General features: G+C 35.6%; 1 protein-coding gene across 4 annotated transcripts in view; it reads right to left on the bottom strand.

Moving 5' to 3' along the window:
• SRBD1 (S1 RNA binding domain 1) overlaps nucleotides 1–22,270 on the bottom strand; it is a 122,698-nt gene that overhangs the window by 4,590 nt on the left and 95,838 nt on the right. For 3 of the 4 annotated variants that reach the window (XM_052677162.1, XM_052677154.1, XM_052677170.1), the window contains 3 exons: nucleotides 15,140–15,246; nucleotides 13,204–13,380; nucleotides 9,358–9,528 (listed from right to left, as the gene is read on the bottom strand). In XM_052677162.1, the coding sequence (XP_052533122.1) occupies nucleotides 9,358–9,528; nucleotides 13,204–13,380; nucleotides 15,140–15,246 (455 nt within the window). The remainder of the gene's footprint in view (nucleotides 1–9,357; nucleotides 9,529–13,203; nucleotides 13,381–15,139; nucleotides 15,247–22,270) is intronic. The other variant, XM_052677179.1, reaches the window with a different exon arrangement.

Raw genomic sequence — 22,270 nt, 5'->3', positions numbered from 1 at the left:
TAGTGATTCAAGTGTAAGGTAGTGTTAGCAGAAATGCATACATTTGTACTTAACAATGATAGAAACAATTTTTCACATTAACTTTCATGGTCTCTAGAGATCATCCCTATGGCTGCATATGAAGAAAAGAAATTCAGTAGACGAGACTTTTCTCAGAACTCACTGAATTTTAAATGACCAGATTTCAACTTTGACATCACTGAAGGTTTTTGGGTTTTTTTTTTTTTTGCTTTGTTTTTAAGTAAATTGAGGTGGTTTAGAAACAAACTTAATATCAAAACAAATAAAATTGTTTAATATCAAAAAGAATTTTTTAATTTTTTGTACGCTAACAACACTACCACACAAATATTTTTCCAATAAAAGCCTATTTACAAAAATACCAGAATTTTATGAAAACATCTTCTGTCAGTTGCAATATCATGACAGCAATATTGCTGGAACCACGTGTAGGCCCAGGGAAGGCAATCCTCACAAAGCTACTCAAAGCTGCAGACTGCTACCATTGATAGACAGACAATGCCACCCACTCTGGCCACTAGTGACAGGCAGCAGCTGTCTGAGCTGTGAGTGATGTCAGATGTAGCATGACAAACCCAACCAGCCTCATGATTCAGCCTTCTACATAACAAATGCTTTAGCCAGTGCTCCCATAAACAAGTTTGCTGACATTCATGTACTTTGCTTTATCTCACTTCAAATGGATACGCAGCATACATACCTCCAAGTAACATTTTTTCACCATTAGAGTTTCACATGAGCAAATCCATGCTGTAAATCGGTAACAGTGTGGGTTCCACTGTTAGTAAGTACAACCACATGGAACAGTCACCAATGTGTAAAACACCTTATGTACAAAACTTTCAAATGTGTGGATAAATGTGCACTATATTATGTGCAGGCTACTGGAAAGAAAACCAGCACAAAACAGGACACAGCCCAGATGCCTGATCCCTCAAGTACTATTCATGAAAGTTATTTGCCTCCTCCACTCCTACCTCTTCTTCTCCAGCTCCTAGAAAGCATTTATCTGATATTATACAGGATTTTTTACTTGAGCTAGGATAGTGCCTCTGGGCCCTTTGTTATCAATTGTAATTATCTAAATAACTTATTAACATGGTTACTACTCAGAATAAAAATTTGTCTCCAGCCAAAAGCAGCTTAAATATTCTCTCAGCTCTAAGGATGTAAAAAAGTCCTACTGCCCTCACCTGAATCACTCAAGTTCAGCATTTGCTCGAAAATATTTCAAAATTATATGCTGCATATAGTCATAGCAGATCACTGCAACAAGGCAACAGATACACAAACGAAAAAAAAACATAATACAAGCAACACAAATTTATTTAGGATATTTTCATCTTTGTCAGTTTAGTAAGAACAATTACGCACTAAAGTATTTCCAATTAAAAGTAATTTCTTATGGATTACAGATAAAATCTTTTAAAAATACTGTTGAATCTAATTACATATTTAATGTATCATTTTCAATCAAACACAGCTTGAGGGCACAGACTAAGAATCAATACGAAGCATAAGTCTAAGGCAGAACACTGGTGCATTATACTGATCATTTCTAACCATAAATGTCATTGCTACGAATACAGTTTCCTTATTTAAAAAAGCAACCCAACTTCCTTTGAAAGTTACTTAAAGTAAAAAAAAATATAAGAGGATATAGTCAGCAACAAGACAGACTGTGACATGGCTACTGTGGAAAAAAGAGGTTTCCCTTAATTTCCTTATTTTGATCTTTGTAATGGTAAACTATCTCACTACAGTCTTAAAAAAAAAAATCCCACCCAATTTGTAAATGACAGTTCCAGTTGTATAACCATAAGAACACGAATGGTCTGTGTAAAAATGTAAGCCCTTTAAGCATTTTCCTGGCTACATAAGTGAACTAAATTACATGCTGCAGCAGTTCAAGTGCTATGTTTATCTACCAGAAAGATTAAACCTAAAGAAAAGTTAACAAAAATGGAAATGTGAAAGACAAGATGCTTTCTCAGAAGTGAAGTCATTCTTACAAGTTGTTCTATCCTTATTTCCTCAAATGAGTGTGAGTGTATGGTGAACTTTCTGTTCAAGGAACAGCCAGTCAGAGAAAAGTCTTCCAGGACTGTCATTCAGAACAGAATGGGATTTAGCTATTTTATGGATTTAGAGTTTTGGAGTTTTGAGATTTAGATGATACTTAGAAACCTTTGCAATCCTGTTAATTTAAAATGCTTGTTTGCAGACTTACAGGACCTACAGAGAATGGTCATGGCTAAATCACTGATGGTTTTTATTTAATACATAATTTCATCCATCTTACCTAGATAAAGAAAGAAAAGTAGCATAAATGTAACAAATAAGCACATCATGTTCACTTAACATACACATCTGCACGAAATTATAGCACAGACCTTGCAATGCTCTAAAAGATAATGCAAATTTCAGTGGAATGTAAATAAAGTCTAAAAAGAGTAAAATGGTAATATATTAAGGGAAGTTTTCAGAACAATTTTAAGTCACCTCAGGACCCCCCCCCCCCCCAAAATGAAACAAAAAAAGCTTCTTACAATATGCAGGAGTTCTAAAGCTTTGCAAGGGTTTTAGTCACAGTCGTTCTGTTTTATGTAATCATTTCCAGCAACACGACTTAAGAGCTGGGAGTACTGGATTCATTACATTAAAGCAACATGATATGCCATTACATCTTGTCACAGTGCACACATGAATTAATGGTAATGCAACATAATCACTCTGAAAACAAAACAACTTTGCATTAGCATGTGCTTTGTTAAGTAAAACGTACATTCATGACAGTAGCAAACTTAAATTATGCAGGCATTGATGTTTTAGTAATGTTTTGAAATACAAAAGCATTATTTGTATAATGCAGATGTTGGACTGTTCTTGTTTTCACTAGTCATGCAGGTCCTCAACATTTCAAATGGTGATGGGGATTATAAATCAAACACTATCTGTGCGTTATTCTGCAATTACACAGTTGCTGGACACAAAGTTAAGGTTTCAAACCTATTCAGAACTTTCTATACGGTTTAGTCGTACAAGGATATTTAACCAGTGCTTTTCCTCAAATGAATAATTTATTAACTTTATGTATGATCTGAGTGCATGCAGAAGACCACAGAGTGCTCAGTTTACATTTTGAAAGGATGCATCAGGAAACAATGAGCTTCTAACTGAGAAGAAATTCAGAGACCATTAGATTACAGCATTGCCACTTTGCAACAATGCTGCTAGGCATACTGTTGTTAGCTGTTCTCATAACTACCAATATATCACATAACTGAAATGTAACCTGAGATACTGAACAGTGAAATTCCATCAGTTATCCACAAAAAAAAAAAAAAACCAAAAAAAAAAACAACAAAAAACAAACAAACAGTACAAGATACATGAGATAATTCCATTAAAGTTCTTTTTATTTGTGCATTTTAATCATATAATGGCAATTAGCACTGAAAGCCTTTTTTCTGCTATTTAATTAACCAAGACGATATTTCAAAAAATGTCCTCAAAAATCCAGCTACTGATAGACTTGAAAATGAGCAGATGTTCCACAATGACAAATATGAATACCTATTGGACTTAATGCCCCTCAATCTGCAAGTGTTCTTAATTAGGTGCAGACATTTCCTACTGGAAATAACCAAAATCATTTAATTTACTGACCATAAGTTTTTCTAACTTTCTTAAAAACAAACAAACAGCAAAAAAAACTACTCTAGCTGTGTACATTCTAATTGAAGCAGACAATGATGATTTTGAAATAAAGCACTTTTACAGTGCTTTACTGTCAGTCGATTTCCGTTGCTCAAACACCACACCAAGTAAGTGATCCATCACATCCCTGATTTCTATTTTCCTGAAGGACAGAATTGAGCCAGGCTGGCAGGGATCTGGAATTGCTGTCAAAAGACAAACATGCCATTGTATAATGGGCTGAAGAGGAAGACCTATCTTTTGTTGGTCTCTTCAGTCAATAGTACTGATTCTGCACTTTCTTAACTGTCCGTACTTGGCTTCAAAGCTAGCAAGTGCAGCTACCTGGTACAAGTTCTCAACAGAACAGAGATGTAATGGATTATTTGCTGAATCCACCCATGTACCAGAATGGTACAAACACTAGAAACTTTTGAAAACTGATCCATAGTGAGCAACGATGAAATATAAATCATTATCAACATGATGGTCATTTCAGCAAAGCATCTAACTCCAAATATTTATTTTGGTCAAGAATGAACACATGAATACAAGCTTTGCTGAATATTCTTGGGATTTTGAAGTCCTTTTGGGGATATCAACAAGCACTATCAACACAGAAACAAACAGCAAGACTGCTCTTACTGTCTGTCAAAACCTGTTCTTGAGGCAGAACCATCCACAGCAATCAGTACTGTCTCCTATCAGGCAAGGTCCTGAAATGTTGGCCAGCCAAAGAAGACACCCATCTGTGTTATGGTAAATCATAACTTTAGATCTGTTAGAAATGGTTTACCAATATTTGTAAGTCAGACTGACTGGAATACAACCTGTCTGCCAGATGCTTCGATATGTGAGATGTCAATATACGTTCTGATTGCCAACTCTTAGCAGAGAGTATTTTTATGACATTTCTATAAATTCAGTAAATGGTAAGATCCAGTTATATGAGACTAACTGCACCCAACAGACTGATACAACAAAGGAATGACACTGCCATTTCTTCCCAGCATTTTGGTTTATAAGCATAACCTGGTTGTAACTTCTTGGGACTGCCTAAATGTTTCCTCAGTTTTCCTAGCAGTTCTTTTACATTTTGTACCAAGAAACTGGATATGTTCTACATGTTGTATTAATTGTATGTAGAAGATCCTGCCCCTACAAACTGTTTTTCACATATAGACTTCTCAGAGATTTAAAACAGCTCTGCTTTGCAGGAAAATATGCTGCATACAAAGTATTTTAAAAGAATTTTTTTTCTTTAATGTTCAGGAAATTATGATTCATAATAAAGCTTGATCACTGCACGTGACACAGTCAAGCTTTGACAGTGTGGAAACCATAGCAAAAATGTTTTGGTCATCTACAGAGTGTGTAAAATCACCAGGAGGATGTTTTCCAGTTATTTTATAGAAATTGTACAGAATTGAAGTTAAATCGTCTAAGTGCCATAAATCAACCATACCAGCACTATTTGTGCCACTGTAGTAAAGATTACATCAGTGTTTCCATTATAAAAAAAAAAAAAAAGAAAAAAAAAAGAAAACTTTTTCAGAGGGGTTTCTAATTCAGCCATTAAAATTGGCTCCAGTCTAAAACTTGGCAACCAAATTCACCACTTGGGAGCAATTCTTTTAACCATTTTTTTTTAATGGCTTTGGCTTTCACGCTACAAAATACTTCTGAAAAAGAAAATTAGTGGTTTCAAATTTTGGTGAACTTCCACCCCTCAAAAACATTGTTTTAAAAACTGATAATTTTGCGTGTCATAAATCTGTAATGTGGACTACTGCCTCGGGGTAATTCGAATAGAAGCAGTGTATAAAAATTGATGGCTTATTTTGCTTAAAAATAAGTGCAGTTTCCCATGAAAACTTTTAATCCAATAAAATTTTGATGAAAGTCTTTCTTATGGTAAAATGTGGTAGACATTACACGAGGAAGCCTTTATGATTAATTTACGCAACATCAATTCTATCCATTTTGATTTCTGTGGTAACAGATACTGTATTTTGATGCCTTGAATTAAATCTGTCCATCATATTCATCTGAAAAATTCTCCTTTTGTTAGCACAGATGCACCTGTGATCATGACATGGCAACTGACAAAATGCGCAAAGAGCAGAAGAGAAAATGACACTTTAAAAGCAGCAAAAAAACATAGGTAAAATGAAATGGATTTTGTTTAAAAACATTCGTATTGAGCTCTGATTTGAACCCACTTCTAACAGTCTCAATGATTCTCATGAACAGTAGATTTAAATTAGGTTTTAAACCATAGAAGAGTTAGTTTAGTACTCTCATCTTAAGAAGTCTTTCAGACTTGGCTTTTTTTGAGAAGTCATTTAAAACACAATCGTTACTAAGTTATATTAGATGACTGAGGGCAGGATAGTATGATATCTGCTTCATATTTAGCCCTTATGTCACCAGTGTCCATTTTTTATACTATATTGCTTGGTTTGCTTTTTTTTTTGTTGTTTTGTTTTGTTCTGCCAGTTTGCTGCAGAGCTATTCTTTTCAAATGGCTATTTGCAAAATAAAAATATTAGAAATATTTCCCCCCTACCTTCCCTGCATTACTTTGGGGGATCAAGCTATGCCAGGTTACCACCTTCATATTTCATGAACTTTCAAGAAAAACATTTTTCTATTGAAAGAAAAATAACATTGAACATAGACTACATTCATAGAAAACACTCTGAGACGTTTTTATTTAAATGTAAGAAGTAAGATAACAGAAAAAGTCCAAAGGAAATAGAAAAGACTGATTCTATTACAGGAACAGATGCTATGCTTATTACTTAAGGTGTTTCATTAACAAATGTTATTATATTTTTATACTTGTTTTGTTATCAGTTGACTTTTTTTGTGTAATGAAACTTTATGGTATAATACCTACACAATGTGCACTTGGATTTAAATATTTCGCCTGACAATTCAGTCGAGGAAGGCAAAGTGTTTGGTAAGAAACAAAGAGCAGACAGTGGCACAGCTGGAATCCTACTTTTGAGAAACTGCACTAGACAAAGAGAAATGAAACATAGCATTGGTCTGTAGCCACATCATACTTCTCTAATGGCTTTGCAGCTCTCAAAGCCCACTAAGTTTGACAGGGAGCTTATTCTAAGAAACTCCAATGTATCTCTAAGCAATGTTGGCAGGACAATAGGTGCCAGCCCCCTCGCATAAGCCTGCAACTCCATCCACCTACTAAAACTGTCTCCAGAATTTCAGTTATACGTGAATATGTGAACTACTCCATACAGCAATACTATTCACTATTTCAGATATAAATTAACCTGTGTTAATTTAGCTTCTGTGATGGCATAGTACTAGATAAAACCCTGTAATATTTTACCACTAACTGACTACTGTTTTCTGCCCTGAATTAGTCTTTCCACATCAATCAACCCTTGAGCGAAGCTGGTAACACTATGAACACTTTCTTCGATTATATTGTTGTGCTAGAGCTGGAAAGCCAAATGAAACAAATCCTGACTACTTAATATTTAAATACTTAATATTTAAATTGAATGAAATACAATGTGGTAGATCAGCATTAGTGTTTGCTTATTTACCTACATTAAATTAACTCTGAAAAAATCTGAAGTAAGGATGACTAAGGTTTCTCACACTCTAAATCCTAATTGTAGGATCCCTGATATCAGGATCCTGTTTTTTAATTTTTTTTATTTCATTTATTCAGCTATGGATAGGACAGAGAAATAGTAACAAATGGTGATGCATTAGAAAAATGGAGAAAGAAGGAGCAAAATAAGAATCCAAAATTACCTATACATTGTCAAAAGAGTAGGGACACTGGTAGTCAGCTTCACACTGGCCCAAGAATCACGGCCAAAAGAGAAGGATATGTGGCATGGAGTGGACAGGAACAAAAGTGCCAAGCAGAAGGAAAGAATGTTCACCTATGTAGAGGAAATTGCATATGCAATTACCTCTTCTAGAGAGCTAACAAAGCATGCACTGTAGGGAAAGTATTCTAGAAAAGCAAGGTTAAGAAACTTGAGCTTCATGAACTCAGAAACTCAGCATCTCTCATTGGGGCTTAGAGATTGCTTTGTTATGAACAGGTAGCAGAACGATGTTTCTCCAGGAGTAATATTCTCAGATATCATGAGAACTCTGAAAGTATTTAACTGCTGATGAAATTATCTCCAGCATGCCTTAAGAAAAGAACCTGTTCACCGCAAATCACTTACAAAAATAAATATGTGCTGGTTTATGGTAGGAAATAATGTTTTCTCAAGAGGACAAGCTGAGTCTAATTTCAACCAGGACTGATGATAGGAAAGATCAAATCTTATACTAGCATTCACCAGCTGCAGTACCTCCCTGAAGAGAGGCACACATGGGTTCCTAATTACTTTGTATGACCTACAGAAAAAACATTCTCTTCTTTTAGCTGAAGGTCACATACTAAAACCACCATGACATTCATGTATTTGGAAACTTAATATAGACATCTTAATCAGATCTCGCAACATCAGAATTTAATTGTAGAACTTCATAATAATGAGGCGTGCTTATATATGCCCATGCATTCATGTGCGCAATCATGCATAAACAAATTGTGGTCAAAATTCATGGAGAAGGAAGTTTGTTTGGCACATGCTGACCTCAAGTCATGAAATAAAAGCAGTTGTTAACGATACAGAAGTATTAAACTACCACTACCTGAAAATTTGCACAGTGTTTAAATGAGATTATTTTTTAAGAACACATACAATTATTTTTTATTTAAGATCCTGAGCAAAGTAATATATGAAGCACAATCAATAATGCAGCACAAGATGAATTAGATGCTTTCTACTAATTTGCTCAGAGCATAAAATGAGCTAGTACACTATATTACAATGTTTTAAAATAATCCACTGATTTCTCTGAAATTAGATGTCTTACTAACAAACTTGAGGCCAACAGTGAAACTGCATATGCATCAAAAACACCTAAATGCTTCAAGTTTCATCAGATTCGATAGAATATCTTGATACTTGGGCATTCAAAGATACCAGAAAACATTCTCCAGTATTTGTGAAAATTCAGCAATGAAGTGGTCAAACCTAGTTGTACATGCATTTGCTGAAGGGAAACATTTTTTCCTAATAAAGTCAGTGGTATTGCTGGGTAAGTTTAAATGCATGGAAAAAATGGGAAGTATTCCTACATGAAAAAAGTTATCCCCCCAAAATTCTTCAGATAGGATTTGAAGGCAAGGGTAAAGACTAAAAATCAGTTGGAACAAATGATTGGTTTCCACACTTTGTGAATTAAAAGTAGTAATGCTAATATTTGGCATAAGAAAAGCTGCCAAACAAAAGGAAATTGAAAAAAGTAGTCTCAGTAAGGGGGAAAATGGTGATACGAAGTAAGAGTAATGAGTGAAACATCTAGCAAACTTTAGAAAACTTACTGTTCCCATATTGAAAAACAAGTGTGAAAACTAAAAGCAAAAAAAACCTGCTAACCAACTAAAAATTTGCATGCAAATCTTTTACCTACAAAGATAAATATTCCTGCCTCAAAAGACTGAAAAGGCTGTTATCAGAAAAAAAAGCAAAACAGCAATTGCATTTTTTTTTATATTGATGGTTCAAAAACTTTTCCACTGCTTACCTCATTGCAATGCTGTAAGACTCTGGATGGATACAAGTTTGGTCCAAAGGATTGGGTTGGTATGAGGCACTTGGTGTCGGCTTGCTCTTCTTTTTACCTTGCTTCTCACTGGTGAGTTGTGTACCTGCTTTAGTGAAAAGTGCATGACTTCCAAGCTGAGTTTTCTTATTACTGTCAGAAATAGAAAAAATGGGCATGTCATTCAAACTGAACAAGGTCCTAGCACAGTTCTTAAGCATTATAATTGCTAATCAGATTTTTATCTGATGTTCATTCTCATCAAAAAGTATATCACTCCTAAACGGTCATTGTGGATGAATCTTTACAACATCACAGCATAAAAATCTATCATATAGTTTTATGCATAAATTACTATAGAATAAACAGACTGTGTTTCATCAAAAAGTCTGTGCAATGCCAACATTACAAAAAAAAAAGTAACATATGAATTAAAAAAAAAACACAACAATTTGTAATATTAAAGCAAATGAGAAAATGAGAATATGAAAGTGCTGATAGTGTAAAATTCCACAATATACAACCTACTGTTTAGTCTGCAAACTGGATAGTATCTTCTGTTTGTAAAACAGGTACAATTGTATTTACCTACTTGATAAAGATCACGTGAGGAAAACTTTCACAATAAATTGTCAGTTCTTAGCTTGCCATTTAAAATAAAAGGGATACAATTAGAAAAAACTACAACAAAATATCTTGTTCACAGTGTCTTTAGGTAAGCAAATTGCAGAACAAAGTCACAATGTTTAAATAAAGTCCTTGAATAACATTACTTCACTCTCTACATTTAAGCTTCTGAAAACGTATGCTCAAATATGGGTCAGGTTTAAACATGAAAAATTTCAAATATGAAAAACTTAAACCAGTAAAAACCTAAGGGCCAAACCTACCACTATTTCAGAATTTAGAAATAAGTACCACAAAGGTAAATGTCACTCTCTGTACTTCGGATGGAATAACACCAATCACATATGTAGACTGGAAAACAAGTGGCTGGAGAGCTGCTCTGCAGAAAGAGATCTTGGGGTGCTGGTCAACAGTAAGTATAACATGAGCCTGCAGCATGCCCAGGCAGCCAAGAGGGCAAACCATGTCTTGAGATGCAATAAATACAGCATTGCCAGCTACTCAAAAGAGGTGATCCTGTTGTTCTATGCCTAGTGCCAGTGTGGCCTCACTTTGAGTACTGTGTGCACTTCTGGGATCCACAGCATAAAAAGGATGTTAAAGTCTGTGAAAGCATCCCTAAGAAGTTATCAAAGCTAGAAGAAAGGTTGGAAGTTGTGTTTTGTGAGGAAATTACAACACTTGGGCCATCCAGTCCAGAGAAAGGAGGCTTAGACTGCTATTAAACTGCTATTCTCTACAGTTCCCTGAGAAAGGAAGCAGGAGAATCTCTGCTCCTGGGAACCAATGGCAAGATGGGAATGGTACAAAGCTGTGCCAGAGGAGGCTCATACGAGACATTAGGAAACATTTATTTACTATGAGGGTGGTCAAACCCTGGAGCAGACTTTCTGGAGAGATGTCCCAAGCTTATCAGTGTTTAACAGACATCTGGGTAATGTTCTCTGTAAGATGCTTTAACTTTTGGTTTGCTCTGAAATGCTCAAGTAGTTAGGCTTCAAGATTGTTGAATATCCTTCTCTACAAAACTACTATATTCTGGCTTTGCAAAAGTGTCCTAATACAGCCTTCCTTAAAACAGTGATTACAATCTTGACTCCTAGTCGGTTAGATTCAGCTACCATTTGAGTTGATCTGTTTTTCTTTAACTGGCAGGATAATAAAGGTTCCAAAGTCTCAGGGAGCCCCATGGACAGATTTGCCCACAATGGCAGGAGGACTATATATAACAGCAATGCTGCAACAGAGGAGAGGAAAGAAAAAGACCTGTTACAGATAGCCTTCACACTTCACGCTCTAACATGGAACATACGCAGAAATGCAGGCATAGCTTTTTCTTTCAATATCAGTATTTTAAATAATGACTATTGAAAAACCATTAACTATATAGTGGCCCTTCAATACCTCAAAGGGAGCTACAAGAAAGAAGGGACAGACTCTCTTTAGCAGGGTCTGTGGTGACAGAACAAGGGGAAATGGTTTCAAACTTAGATGAGGGTAGATTTAGGTTGGATATTAGGAAAAAAAATCTTTTACAGTGAGGGTAGTGATGCACTGGAACAGGTTGCCCAGAGAGGTGGTGGAAGTCCTGTTCCTGGAGACATTCAAGGCCAGGCTGGAGGAGCTCTGAGCAACCTGATCCAGCTGTAGCTGCCCCTGTTCATTGCAGGAAAATTGGACTAGATGACCTTTAAAGGTCCCTTCCAACTCCAAGGATTCTGTGATTCTATTTGCTAACTTGCAAGTACAAAGTACAAAAACTAATTCATGCAGTACTCTATAGCCATCAACATGACTTGAGAGGACAAAAATAAAATCCTCCCAAAGTCCATTTCAGAAACTTTTGATCTTGCAATCTGGGCCCATATGGACTGTTGCGCAGGCAATGCCTTTAGAGCTTTATTCTGGCCTCAAACTCTGAAGCTATACCAGATTTTTCAAGTTATACAGTGTTTTCAAGTTTTATGGAATCAGACTAACATCAGAAGTGTGCTCCAGAAAGGAAAAAAAAATGGTGTTGTTAAACATTTCCATAGTGAACTTCAGAAAAAAAAACACCAACATGGCATCAGCCTTCCTTTCCTCTATTGTACTGCCACATTCACTAGAACAGATCTGTTCAACATAAGGCCTATAGATCATTTGCAGCCTCAAAAATAAGTTCTTTGGTCTTCTGGTGATTAGTGTGCACCATTTGGCCTGCAGCATGCGCCTTCTTGCCAGATGGGCAACCAATCTGTATCCCTTCCACTCGGGCGGTATGCCAGTCCTAATGTGCCTACCTCCTGCTTGGAAGTTACACATGTTCAGTTTGGCCAGCAGCAACTGGGAATACAGTATTGCTTCTGAGAACAGGGTTGGAAAAAGAATAACATGTGCTTCCCTGGAAAATATTTCTGTGGAGATGAGAAAGCAGCAAAAGGGTGGGGATAGTGCTATCACTCTGTCCCTTCTTAGTTCTTTATATTGGATAGAGAAATGGGAAAGACAGGAGAAGGAAAAGAGATGCTGTCCTACAATGGGCGTTTTCTGTTACGGCGAGGAAGCATTTTGGATGAAGAAAAGAAGCAGAATGAATGGTTGCAAGAGGAAAAGGCTTGATACAGAAATGGGAAGTGAGACGGAAAGGAAAAGTATGACTCAGTGTTGACAAACTGGAGTTAGTAATGGGCTTCTTACATATTTGAGAACGCAAGAAGTCACATCATGCCTCATAGGCACAGCAGAGCCTAGCCCAGACAGCTTATTTAACTTTCTCTCTCCAGGCACTGGAATTGAAACTCTCCAAAAATCCACTCTAGTTTACTACCAATGTGTTCTGCAGAGTATCAATCTTCACCACACTGAAATGGATTTAACAATCTCTAAGTTAAATATGAAGCACTGGGCTGTAAGATTTTAATACCTCATAGATAATGACACTGCCACATGTCAAGTTTTTTCTGTTGATTCAGTTGAAGAATTTGCCATTAAACTTGTATTCTTATAGAGACTCTAACTTAGAGAACTAGACTAATAAACCATGGTGATGCAATGCAAAAGCTATGTTCGACAACTGACTTAAGGAATTTAATTTATTTCTTTCAAAGTCTGAAGACCCAGTATTCCTCAAGTTTCAAATCTGAATACAAAACAGAAGGTAAAGGAGTCTTCCTGTAACATTTTGGAAAATGTTGTCATGATGGCTAACATCATTTTTACCTGCAGAAAGTCTTTATATAATCTTGATTGAATCTGATGAAGCCAGCACACTGTTGGAAAGTTTTGGGACCCAAACCTTTAACTTCCTTGAGCTGTTCTCGATTTATAAATGGTCCATTCTTCTCTCGCCATTCAATAATATTTCTAGCTCTGGTGGCATTCAATCCTGCAATATGTCTGAGAGTAAAGTTTACAAAATACATTTTCACCATTGAATAGTCATTAATACAAGTCTAATCCATTTCAAGTACACGCATTGCTGCAGAAAATTTGGTTTGAAAAACCTACAAAAATTAAACATAGCTAAGAACGTTGTAAAGAGACTCCTAGAGCAAAGGAAGAGTCTGAAAAAGGTTCTTTTCTCTGAATTCTGTGGAAGGAATCCTATGCAGTCAACAAAACTTCGTACAGCAATAGGGTTCTGCACATGCCTAACTAGTAAGCCAGGAACTCATAATTTATGATCTGTGGGCTATTTCTGTAATACCAATTTGATTTGTCATGTCTTATGGCCTGCCCCCAGCTGCCCTCTTCAGGAAACTACGTGGGAGGAAGGTTCAGGACAGACGAATTACTCCTGTGAGAGTAGCCCCCTCTCAGCTATTATCTTCCAGTGATACTGCAACACCTTGCCCCAACATGAGGCACTGGCGTCTGCTACCCAGAAAGAGAGTAACTGAGAGCAGCTTGCCTTCCTTACACGATTTCACAGATCCACACAGCTTGTTCCTTTTCTCTCAGCTGCTCTTGAAATATAAGACCAGCTGGGAACTGACTTCATGAGTTGTTCTGAGGGCAACTTAGATCTGGCAGAGAACATACCTGTACAGTGTAACTGCAATAAGCCATATTCCTTCAGGAAGCAGTGTGTTTGTTGCATCTCTTCTATATGTACATACACACAAAGTTATATCCAGAGTACCACAATCACAGAAAAAGATAAAAACTGTGTTGGGCATTTATTTCTGGAGAAGAAAATGTCACCGAGATGCCCACATGGGTCCGAATATGAGATATCATTGCTTTAAAAGACCTGTTTGTGGAATAAAACTGATTCTAGAAAAAACAAACTTGGCAGAAATAGCTGAAATGGGGAGTGAGAATAAAAGAAAAAAAAATCTGCTATTCTCATTTTTAAGCAGAAGTATAAAAAGAAATCCAAAGTCAGCAAAAACTGAGACACCTCTTTAACCATAGACAAAATATTAGGCATAGAATTTATTCCAAAAATTTCATAGAAACATTAGGAAACACAGCTTATTTTCACTGTCAAAGCACTTGATGATCTTCAGTCTTTCAAGTAAAACACTCAAAAGTCATGCAGGTTCTGTAATGTTGTCACCCTTTCTAAGTGTAATATCTAGCAACAAGTGCACTTGATGCAGAGGAAAGCATTATCAGGAGAGAAATAAGGAGAGAACGAGATTTCTAACCCAGAGAAATAATATTCAGAATATTTTTCCAAATAATTATGGAAAAATTACTTAAAAAAATCATGTTAAAAAAAGAATCCACTTGCAGAAAATTTCCCCTTAAATTCTTCCCTTTCTCCTTTGCCCACTAGATTTTTATATCCTTCTTTGCTTAATACATACAAAAATACCTTTGAATGGACAGAAGGTACAGTTGAAAAATCCTTTCTTACTGCAGAAATACACATTGGTTATATTCAAGTTTTTCTAAATTGCAGTGTTGGTTCAAATTTTTTTAACCTGTTCTCCTCCAAGGTATAGTTTTATTTGGAGAATCACACATACCCTTAAAAACTGAATTCCAAGGACAGTGAAATACTGTGTTACTGTGTCATTTTCTTGTAATTGGAAATTTAACACAAGACCCACTTGCTTCAGCTGAGTTGAAGTCAGATGGCAGACTAAACAGAGACTCTGTGATCCGGAGCCATGTAATTACTGGAATAGGAAAATGTTTGACTCACCTTAATAGTATTTCTGAGCAGATGTTAATATCAACTCCTACAAAGCTGACACACTCTTCAACCACACTGTCCAGAGTTGCTTTGAGCAAGGTCTGTGATACATCATGCTGAGAAACAAAAGTGGAGATATCAGGTTACTGAAATATTGAAGCATACTATTGTTTAAAGTTCTTACTTATGTAACGTTAATGCAATCCTTGCTGGAACTTATCAATAACTTACGTGATGGTACCTGTTAAAATCAAACAGTAGAATGCTTTTTTTTTAAAATGTCTTTAATGTTTTTTCTTGCCACACTTCTGTCATAATAAAAATCCCTAGAATAAGTCTCTCCTCATATCAACTTTTCTTTCTTGTTTAATAACTATTTATCCAAATTACATAAAAAGCAAAAATACATTAAACACATAATGCTTTCTTTAAAGGAGTAATCTTTCTGCTCATTCATTGTCTTTAATCTGACATTTATGTATAACCTCACTTTGAGTTATTAAAAATAAGACTTTTCAAAATAAGGTATTTGGAGAAAAGATCATAAATGCTGCTCTTTTTCACCCACATACGCATTTGTGAACTTGTCCTATATATTACCATCATACTACAGTACAGGCACTAGAATAACAAACTAAGTGTGGATAATACATTAGGTACATATCAACCCCGCAGCAATGATGTGTTTCAGATTTTAAACAGATTTCTAGGGAGATTGGCAGTCCCTTGACAGAAGCACCACTAAAGGAAATTCTTCAATTTTTTCCATTACTGTTAATAATGCTTCCTCTTTTGCTCCACCTCTTCAAAAAAAAAAGAAAAAAAAGAAAAAAAGAAAAAAAGAAAAAAAAAGAAAATCTATCACACTTGTCAGAGATAAAAGATAAAAGTTCTGAAGCTCTAAGATTTCTTTCCCTTCCCAGCACAGGCATACTTCAATCTGTAACTTCTAGCTCCCCACACATATCCATCAGTGCTTAGAAGTCTAACCTGGAGGGAGAAGCCTCTCTGAATGCAGGAGCTAATTCAATCACTATGTTGGCTTAGCTTCAGGGCTCTTATACGTCACTCATGTAAATCTGAGTTGATCTGTTGTGGTTTTGTGATGCATTCATTTAGGACACCAGACTGGAATAGAGCCAAGGCACCAAACACTTCATCCACTACTTTGTTTAAACTTCTAAAAGCTATTCAGATCTTTTAAAGTTTTCGTAATTAAATTTAACATGCCAACAGTATCAACTTCCATTTACTAATATTGGTAGTTCATTAATGAGTGATTAGTTAATACCTATACAGAGCCTAAAACTTATGCCAGTGTATCTCTTAGACCTTCATTCCAAGAAAATGCGAATGTGTTTTATTATGATACCACTTACTATGACATTTTATTGCAACATACATAAAATGTCCTGAAACAAACACAAGAAAACCAACAAAAAAACACCCATCGTCTTATATTTCTATACTTATGTCTTTCTGAAGATGCAGCTTCTCTTAGTAATTACGTTCTATATATTCCTTCCTTTTGTCATCAGTTGGGTATGTACTAGAACTAGAGGATTCCAGCTCACACACACACACACACCGATGCATTTATGTAAACAGAACAGTAATACCAGACTAACAGATGGGCATGAGAATAAAATGCCAAAATTGTTTAGGAACACCTGAATTTTCTGTTCTTTGACAAGTACAGCTGCAAAATACAGAATTTGATTTTCCATGAAGAAGCACAAAATTAAATTTAGTAATGTAAATATATTTAACATTTTTCTTTATGATGGAGGAAGGCAAAAAGCGTTAAAAATGCACAGTACCCAAAACATCCTTCTGCTTTTGAGAAAGGACACTGACTCAATTGAAGGCACTTCGAAGCTGATTCACAAATTCACAATTCTTGATCACTCTTTTAATATGTATATATATAAATATATTATATATATAATATATAAAAATATATATATAATTTGTTTGTTTAAAAATTAATTAGAATAAAAAACAGCAAGTCTGTGACAACGATTGGGTAGAATGCTGTTTCCATAGCTTTCAGTCTCACTCCTTAAAATGATGATTATTCTTCAGTAGCAGACATATACAGCCATTCAAATCAAAATTGAGACATTCATCATCATCTCCACAATACTTAGTGGACTGGAGTACAGCAAAGAAGGTAAGGAAATATATAGATTTGGCCAAATCTTTCTAAGCAGTTCTTTGTAAGAGACTTGATTCAGCAAGAGCATTATTTCCATTTCTGCTAACAGTGAACTCAGAAACAAATCGATCAACTATACTACAAATAAAGTGGGAAATGGTACATTATAACCCAAAATAAAGCATTTGGAAATACTTATGCTAATGAAAGAAAGATCAGTGCTCGTGATTCCTCAGGTTCGTAAGTGAAAGTGGCATTTATCTGAAAATTTAAGATTGTGGATACAGTACTTCGTGTAAAATTCAAGTAACAGAATGCAAACAATTTGGCAAAAATAAAAAATAAGAAAAAATGTAACCGTTATTTCTTTGGCCAAGAACTCCTGCTCCTAACAAGGAATTCTCAGGTCTCTCAAAGATTATTTGCATCTTTTAACTTTATTGGCGCTTGACAGTCACATTAAAAACAGACAAATATCGAAGGAGCAAATAAACACAACAAAGCAGGGCATGCACAAACTCTTTAGTACCAATATCTGACAGAAATACCACTTGGAATGCATATCCCAGCACCTACGTCAAGGCACGAATGAGGAAAAAGCTGAAAGGTAAGTGTGACAGATCAAGATAAACATAAGACAGTGCAGCTGTCTTAGTAAACATGTCTCAAAGCTACCAATACCTCTCAGATGTAAAATATATTCGAGCTAGAGAATGAAATCAAGTTGCAAATGACAGAAAACTCTCCAGACAACAAGTTTGCCTTTCAAGACCTTCACAGCTTCCTTTTGCTGCAATGGAGAAGTTTCTACATCCCTCTTTACGTTGATATGAAGCAAAGGGCAGCGTTACAAGCACAGTTTCTGAAAGTAGTTAAAAGCATTACTTTATGATCCTAATATCTTTGTAAAGACTTTCTACTGCTAACAGATTATACTTTAGAAAGGTTTAAGCATCTTTCTGTCTTCCAGAAAATTTATTTGCCTTCTCCAGTATCAGAGGTTTGATATTATATACTTCTGTATACTATTTATATGCACTAGGGTGATATCATATTATTCAGACACTACTAGAAGCCATGCTACTCACTTGCTTCAAATAAAAACTGTGACCCTCTCAACTAAAGAAAGTAATCTGTGCTTAGAAATATCAGACACTGTAACAGTATTTTAGTATTTGTTTTCTAAGGAATTACCCAGCAATGATTGCTGTCTTGCTCACTCTGAAGAGCTATGTGCACTCACTGGAAATAATTAATGCTACTAAAATCCTTGAGATGGTGCTACAACACCAATTGAGAGCCATTTTTCAAAAACCTGTTGTAGAGATCTCTAGCAATATAGTCCCTGAAATTTATGAAGGGATACTGTTCGCGTGTAGTCTGGAGGTGTGCTGCATGTGTATGAGAATGGATGGTGGACAAATACCCTGACCAAACTCTCAGAGTACCATAGCTAGATTAGAACAACCCTAACCTGCAGCATTTTGTGACAGTAGCATCAAACAAACAATGTACATAACCAGTGCACTCGGTAACCTTTTCCAACGCTGTTATAAAAATCATACTTTCAGGAAATAAATTAGGATTGTGTTTTGTGTGAAAGAAATAGTTTAAAATTCTACTGCAAAACACAGTGACTTTTAAATACATATATTTTATATTTATTAAATTAGTAGAAATCAACAAGACCAGCCCACACTTCATTATTAATTTACAATACCCAGGAGTCGAGCCAGCCACCTTCCAGCCCAGTTGGAAAGGAATCAGCCACTCCCCAGTGCCCACAGGCTCAGCACAGACATGACCTAATGCTGCTGCCCACGAAGTAGCAGGGAGGGGAAGAGCTCACGATCCTGTGTAACAGGCATCAGCTTATGGATTCAGTCCAGGAGGAACAGTAACACGGCCAACATTTCTGATCAAATTATAACTCACTTGTCCTTTGAATCCAAGTCAGCCTTCAATGAGCAAAGAAGTAAATGCTTTTTTTTCCCCCCTTAAGTTCTGAAACACTTCTAGCAGCTAATAAAACATTATTTTGTTGGTACCTACCATTAACTTCTGTACCCACAAATTTTAATATTGGCATGTGAGACTAGCCAACATTGCCCTTAAAAACATATATACTTTCTGTAAAAAGAAGTATAATCTTGCAGCCTGAATGACATTTACTGAATGAGAAATTAGGTGAGACAACACATGCTAAGCAAAGTTCAGAACTATATCATGTTATAGAGAGTCAATCCATAGAAATGTGTTTTGCTTAAAATTTTTAGAAGGGAAAAACATTCCCTGCTAGTGCTGTGGCTAATATACAATCAGTTGCACTTCAAATGTTTGTGAAAGCTAGAAGCAAAACGTATTCAAGACAAGCTCTTAAGTACAGCAGGACTAACGCAATGAAAATAGTCTAATGATGAGTAGTTTTCATGGGCAGAATTAGAAGAAAATTAAAAGTGTACTTTTTCACCTTTGTCAGGTAGAAATACTGGAAAATTCAGACTAGGGTTTTAATTTCTAGCATCCTCTGGAAAATCCCTTTCAGTTAAGATTCTTAAGAAAACAAGCTTACTCCTCTGATGTTTGATAAAAGGTCCTAACTTAAAGAATTTCTTTTGAAGACTGTGGCTTCTCCAAATGTTATATTGTTATAAGATATATTGTTATCTTAGGTACTTAACTCTGATTCATTTCTTGTTTTCAAAAATCTGAATTCTGTTTATTTTAATGGCACATTACTATTACTGAAATACCCCAAGAGAAATAGATTTCTGTTTTCAAAGAAAATGATAAAACAAAAACAATGTCTGTTAAGATTCAACACTGAAAAAGAAAACAAAAATGCACACTTGATCACGTCAGTGCTTCAAATCACTTGCATGCTGCTGAAATTCATCTTCTATTTGCTATTTACTATTTACTTCTTCTTGCACCCTAACAGATGCAGTAAAAGTGATATTCCAGAAGTCTAGGAAGAAAACGTACATTCCCATTTCTGTACAAAACATCCTAGGGTTGAAGCTCCTATGGAGATTACCTGCAATACTAGAGGAAGACAAAGCAGGGAACATCAGGAGCTTCACAGGTGATTTCAGACTTCTGAAATGCAAGTGTCATTCAGGGATTGTTCTGGAAAATGGCAAAGTATAAAAGAGGAAAACAGAAAAAAGTAAAAATAAAAATAAAATTTACACTCAGCTTCTATTCCTTTTTCAGAGGGAGAAGGAACCGTGTCTTTCCAGAGGAATGCGGGAATTCTGTTTAGTCTGAAGCCAGTGACCATCCCTCTGCACCCAAAGCAGCAACAGGATATAAAATTCCAACCGGTCTCATTCAGGGCAAAGTGAGACCCCAGAAGATGTTAAGAGCTTGACAAAAGTCTGTACAAACAGAAGGCCTCCGCAGAAGCCATACTGCAATTCCTCCTACTTGACTCTCATAAGAAATGTGATACTTACAACACTATCAACTACAGCAAAAAAAAAAAAAACCAAACAAATCCATTTAAGGGTATACACAGTTGATGCACATTTTATTGCATTCTGCAATTCTAATATAAAGAACTTCTCATGCTCACTGGCTTTCCCAGTGTTAATGTACACACACTTAGCAACTGCTCTGTGTGGTGATTAACATGGTATTCATATCAGCAATGGAAAGAATTTATTTTTAAAAATTACACATCCATTCTCTCACTAGAAAAAAAAAAAAAAAGTATGTATGCCAAACAATGACTTTCAGAGGTTTTCTAATCTCATACCAACAGGATTAATTATGACATGATTAAGTAAAAAGAAATATTTTTATCTTATGTGAAAACACTCATGAGACCCTTTCATCCCTCTCACCTCAACCTCTTTTCTTTTTTAAACAGATCTGTTCAAATTAAATATCCTTAAAGAACAGCTTCAAATCCTGTTCTTCACTTCTCTCTCAATTCTCTTTATCTCCTCCTTTGCTTTCATTGAACACTCCTCTCTTCAATTCCAAACTATTCCACTGCATAGCTCAAGGCAAAAATACACTAGGAATGAAACAAAATGCAAGGCACTGTTCTGCAGAAAGCACAGGCAAACTTAAATAAAGCAAGCTTATTTTCTCTCCTTGCTAAAAAGCAGGCACTTGATTTTGATTGACATGGTATCACAAAAGAGTCAACCAGAGTAGTGTTTATTGAATGACCCATGAAAGACAAAGCTGACAGAAAAATCAGGAAATGTGAAAAAAACAGAAGTTTGTTCAGCACCACTGTTTATGGATTCAACAGGCATAAGCACCCATTGTGTCATTCACATCTTTGATAACTGAAACAAATTTCGGCACCACTTATTACATATGATAGCAAAGTTATATTTAAAGCAAAAGTACAAAACTCCCTCCATGATATAGGAAACTTGTGCCGGCTCTGCACTAAGATTAACAAACTTTGCATTAAAATGTGTATTCAGTTCTTTTCCTATTACGCATATAACACAAGAAAAATGTTTGCATATTGAAAAGTTGACAGGACTGAATAATAAACTAACTGCACTAACTTTTCAGCAACAAAAATTACGCTGTGACAACTTTTTACAAGTGAACGAGAATATCAGTGTTTTTCCCATTCTCAAAATGAAGCAGCACTTCAGACCCACCACTGCTGTTGATAGCACGTGATAATTACCAATGAAGTACTTAGCATAATATAAAAAACTGAGATCAAACTAGATTAATGGTGTTAACAACAGCAAACAAAAGCATTTATTATACTGTACGTTGAGATAACACAATTGACTCCTTTTGTAATGCTCTTTTTTTTTTTCTTTTTTGAACAGAAGTTTTCAGCAGGTATGAGAAAAAAGCACAATCAAAGAGCATTAGATTTCCAGTATTTCTGTCAGATAGATACTGCTTTGTAGCCTTGTACCATAACCCCCTTTTCTTTTTTTAATTCAAGGTCTGGAAATTTCTTCAAAAGGCTTTTCGCAAACATAAAAATACAG

This window comes from Tympanuchus pallidicinctus, unplaced genomic scaffold (assembly GCF_026119805.1).
Source record: "Tympanuchus pallidicinctus isolate F22 unplaced genomic scaffold, pur_lepc_1.0 scaffold1, whole genome shotgun sequence".
Classification (NCBI taxonomy): domain Eukaryota; kingdom Metazoa; phylum Chordata; class Aves; order Galliformes; family Phasianidae; genus Tympanuchus; species Tympanuchus pallidicinctus.
Note: the sequence above shows the minus strand (reverse complement) of the source record. Positions and strands in the feature narration are given on the sequence as shown.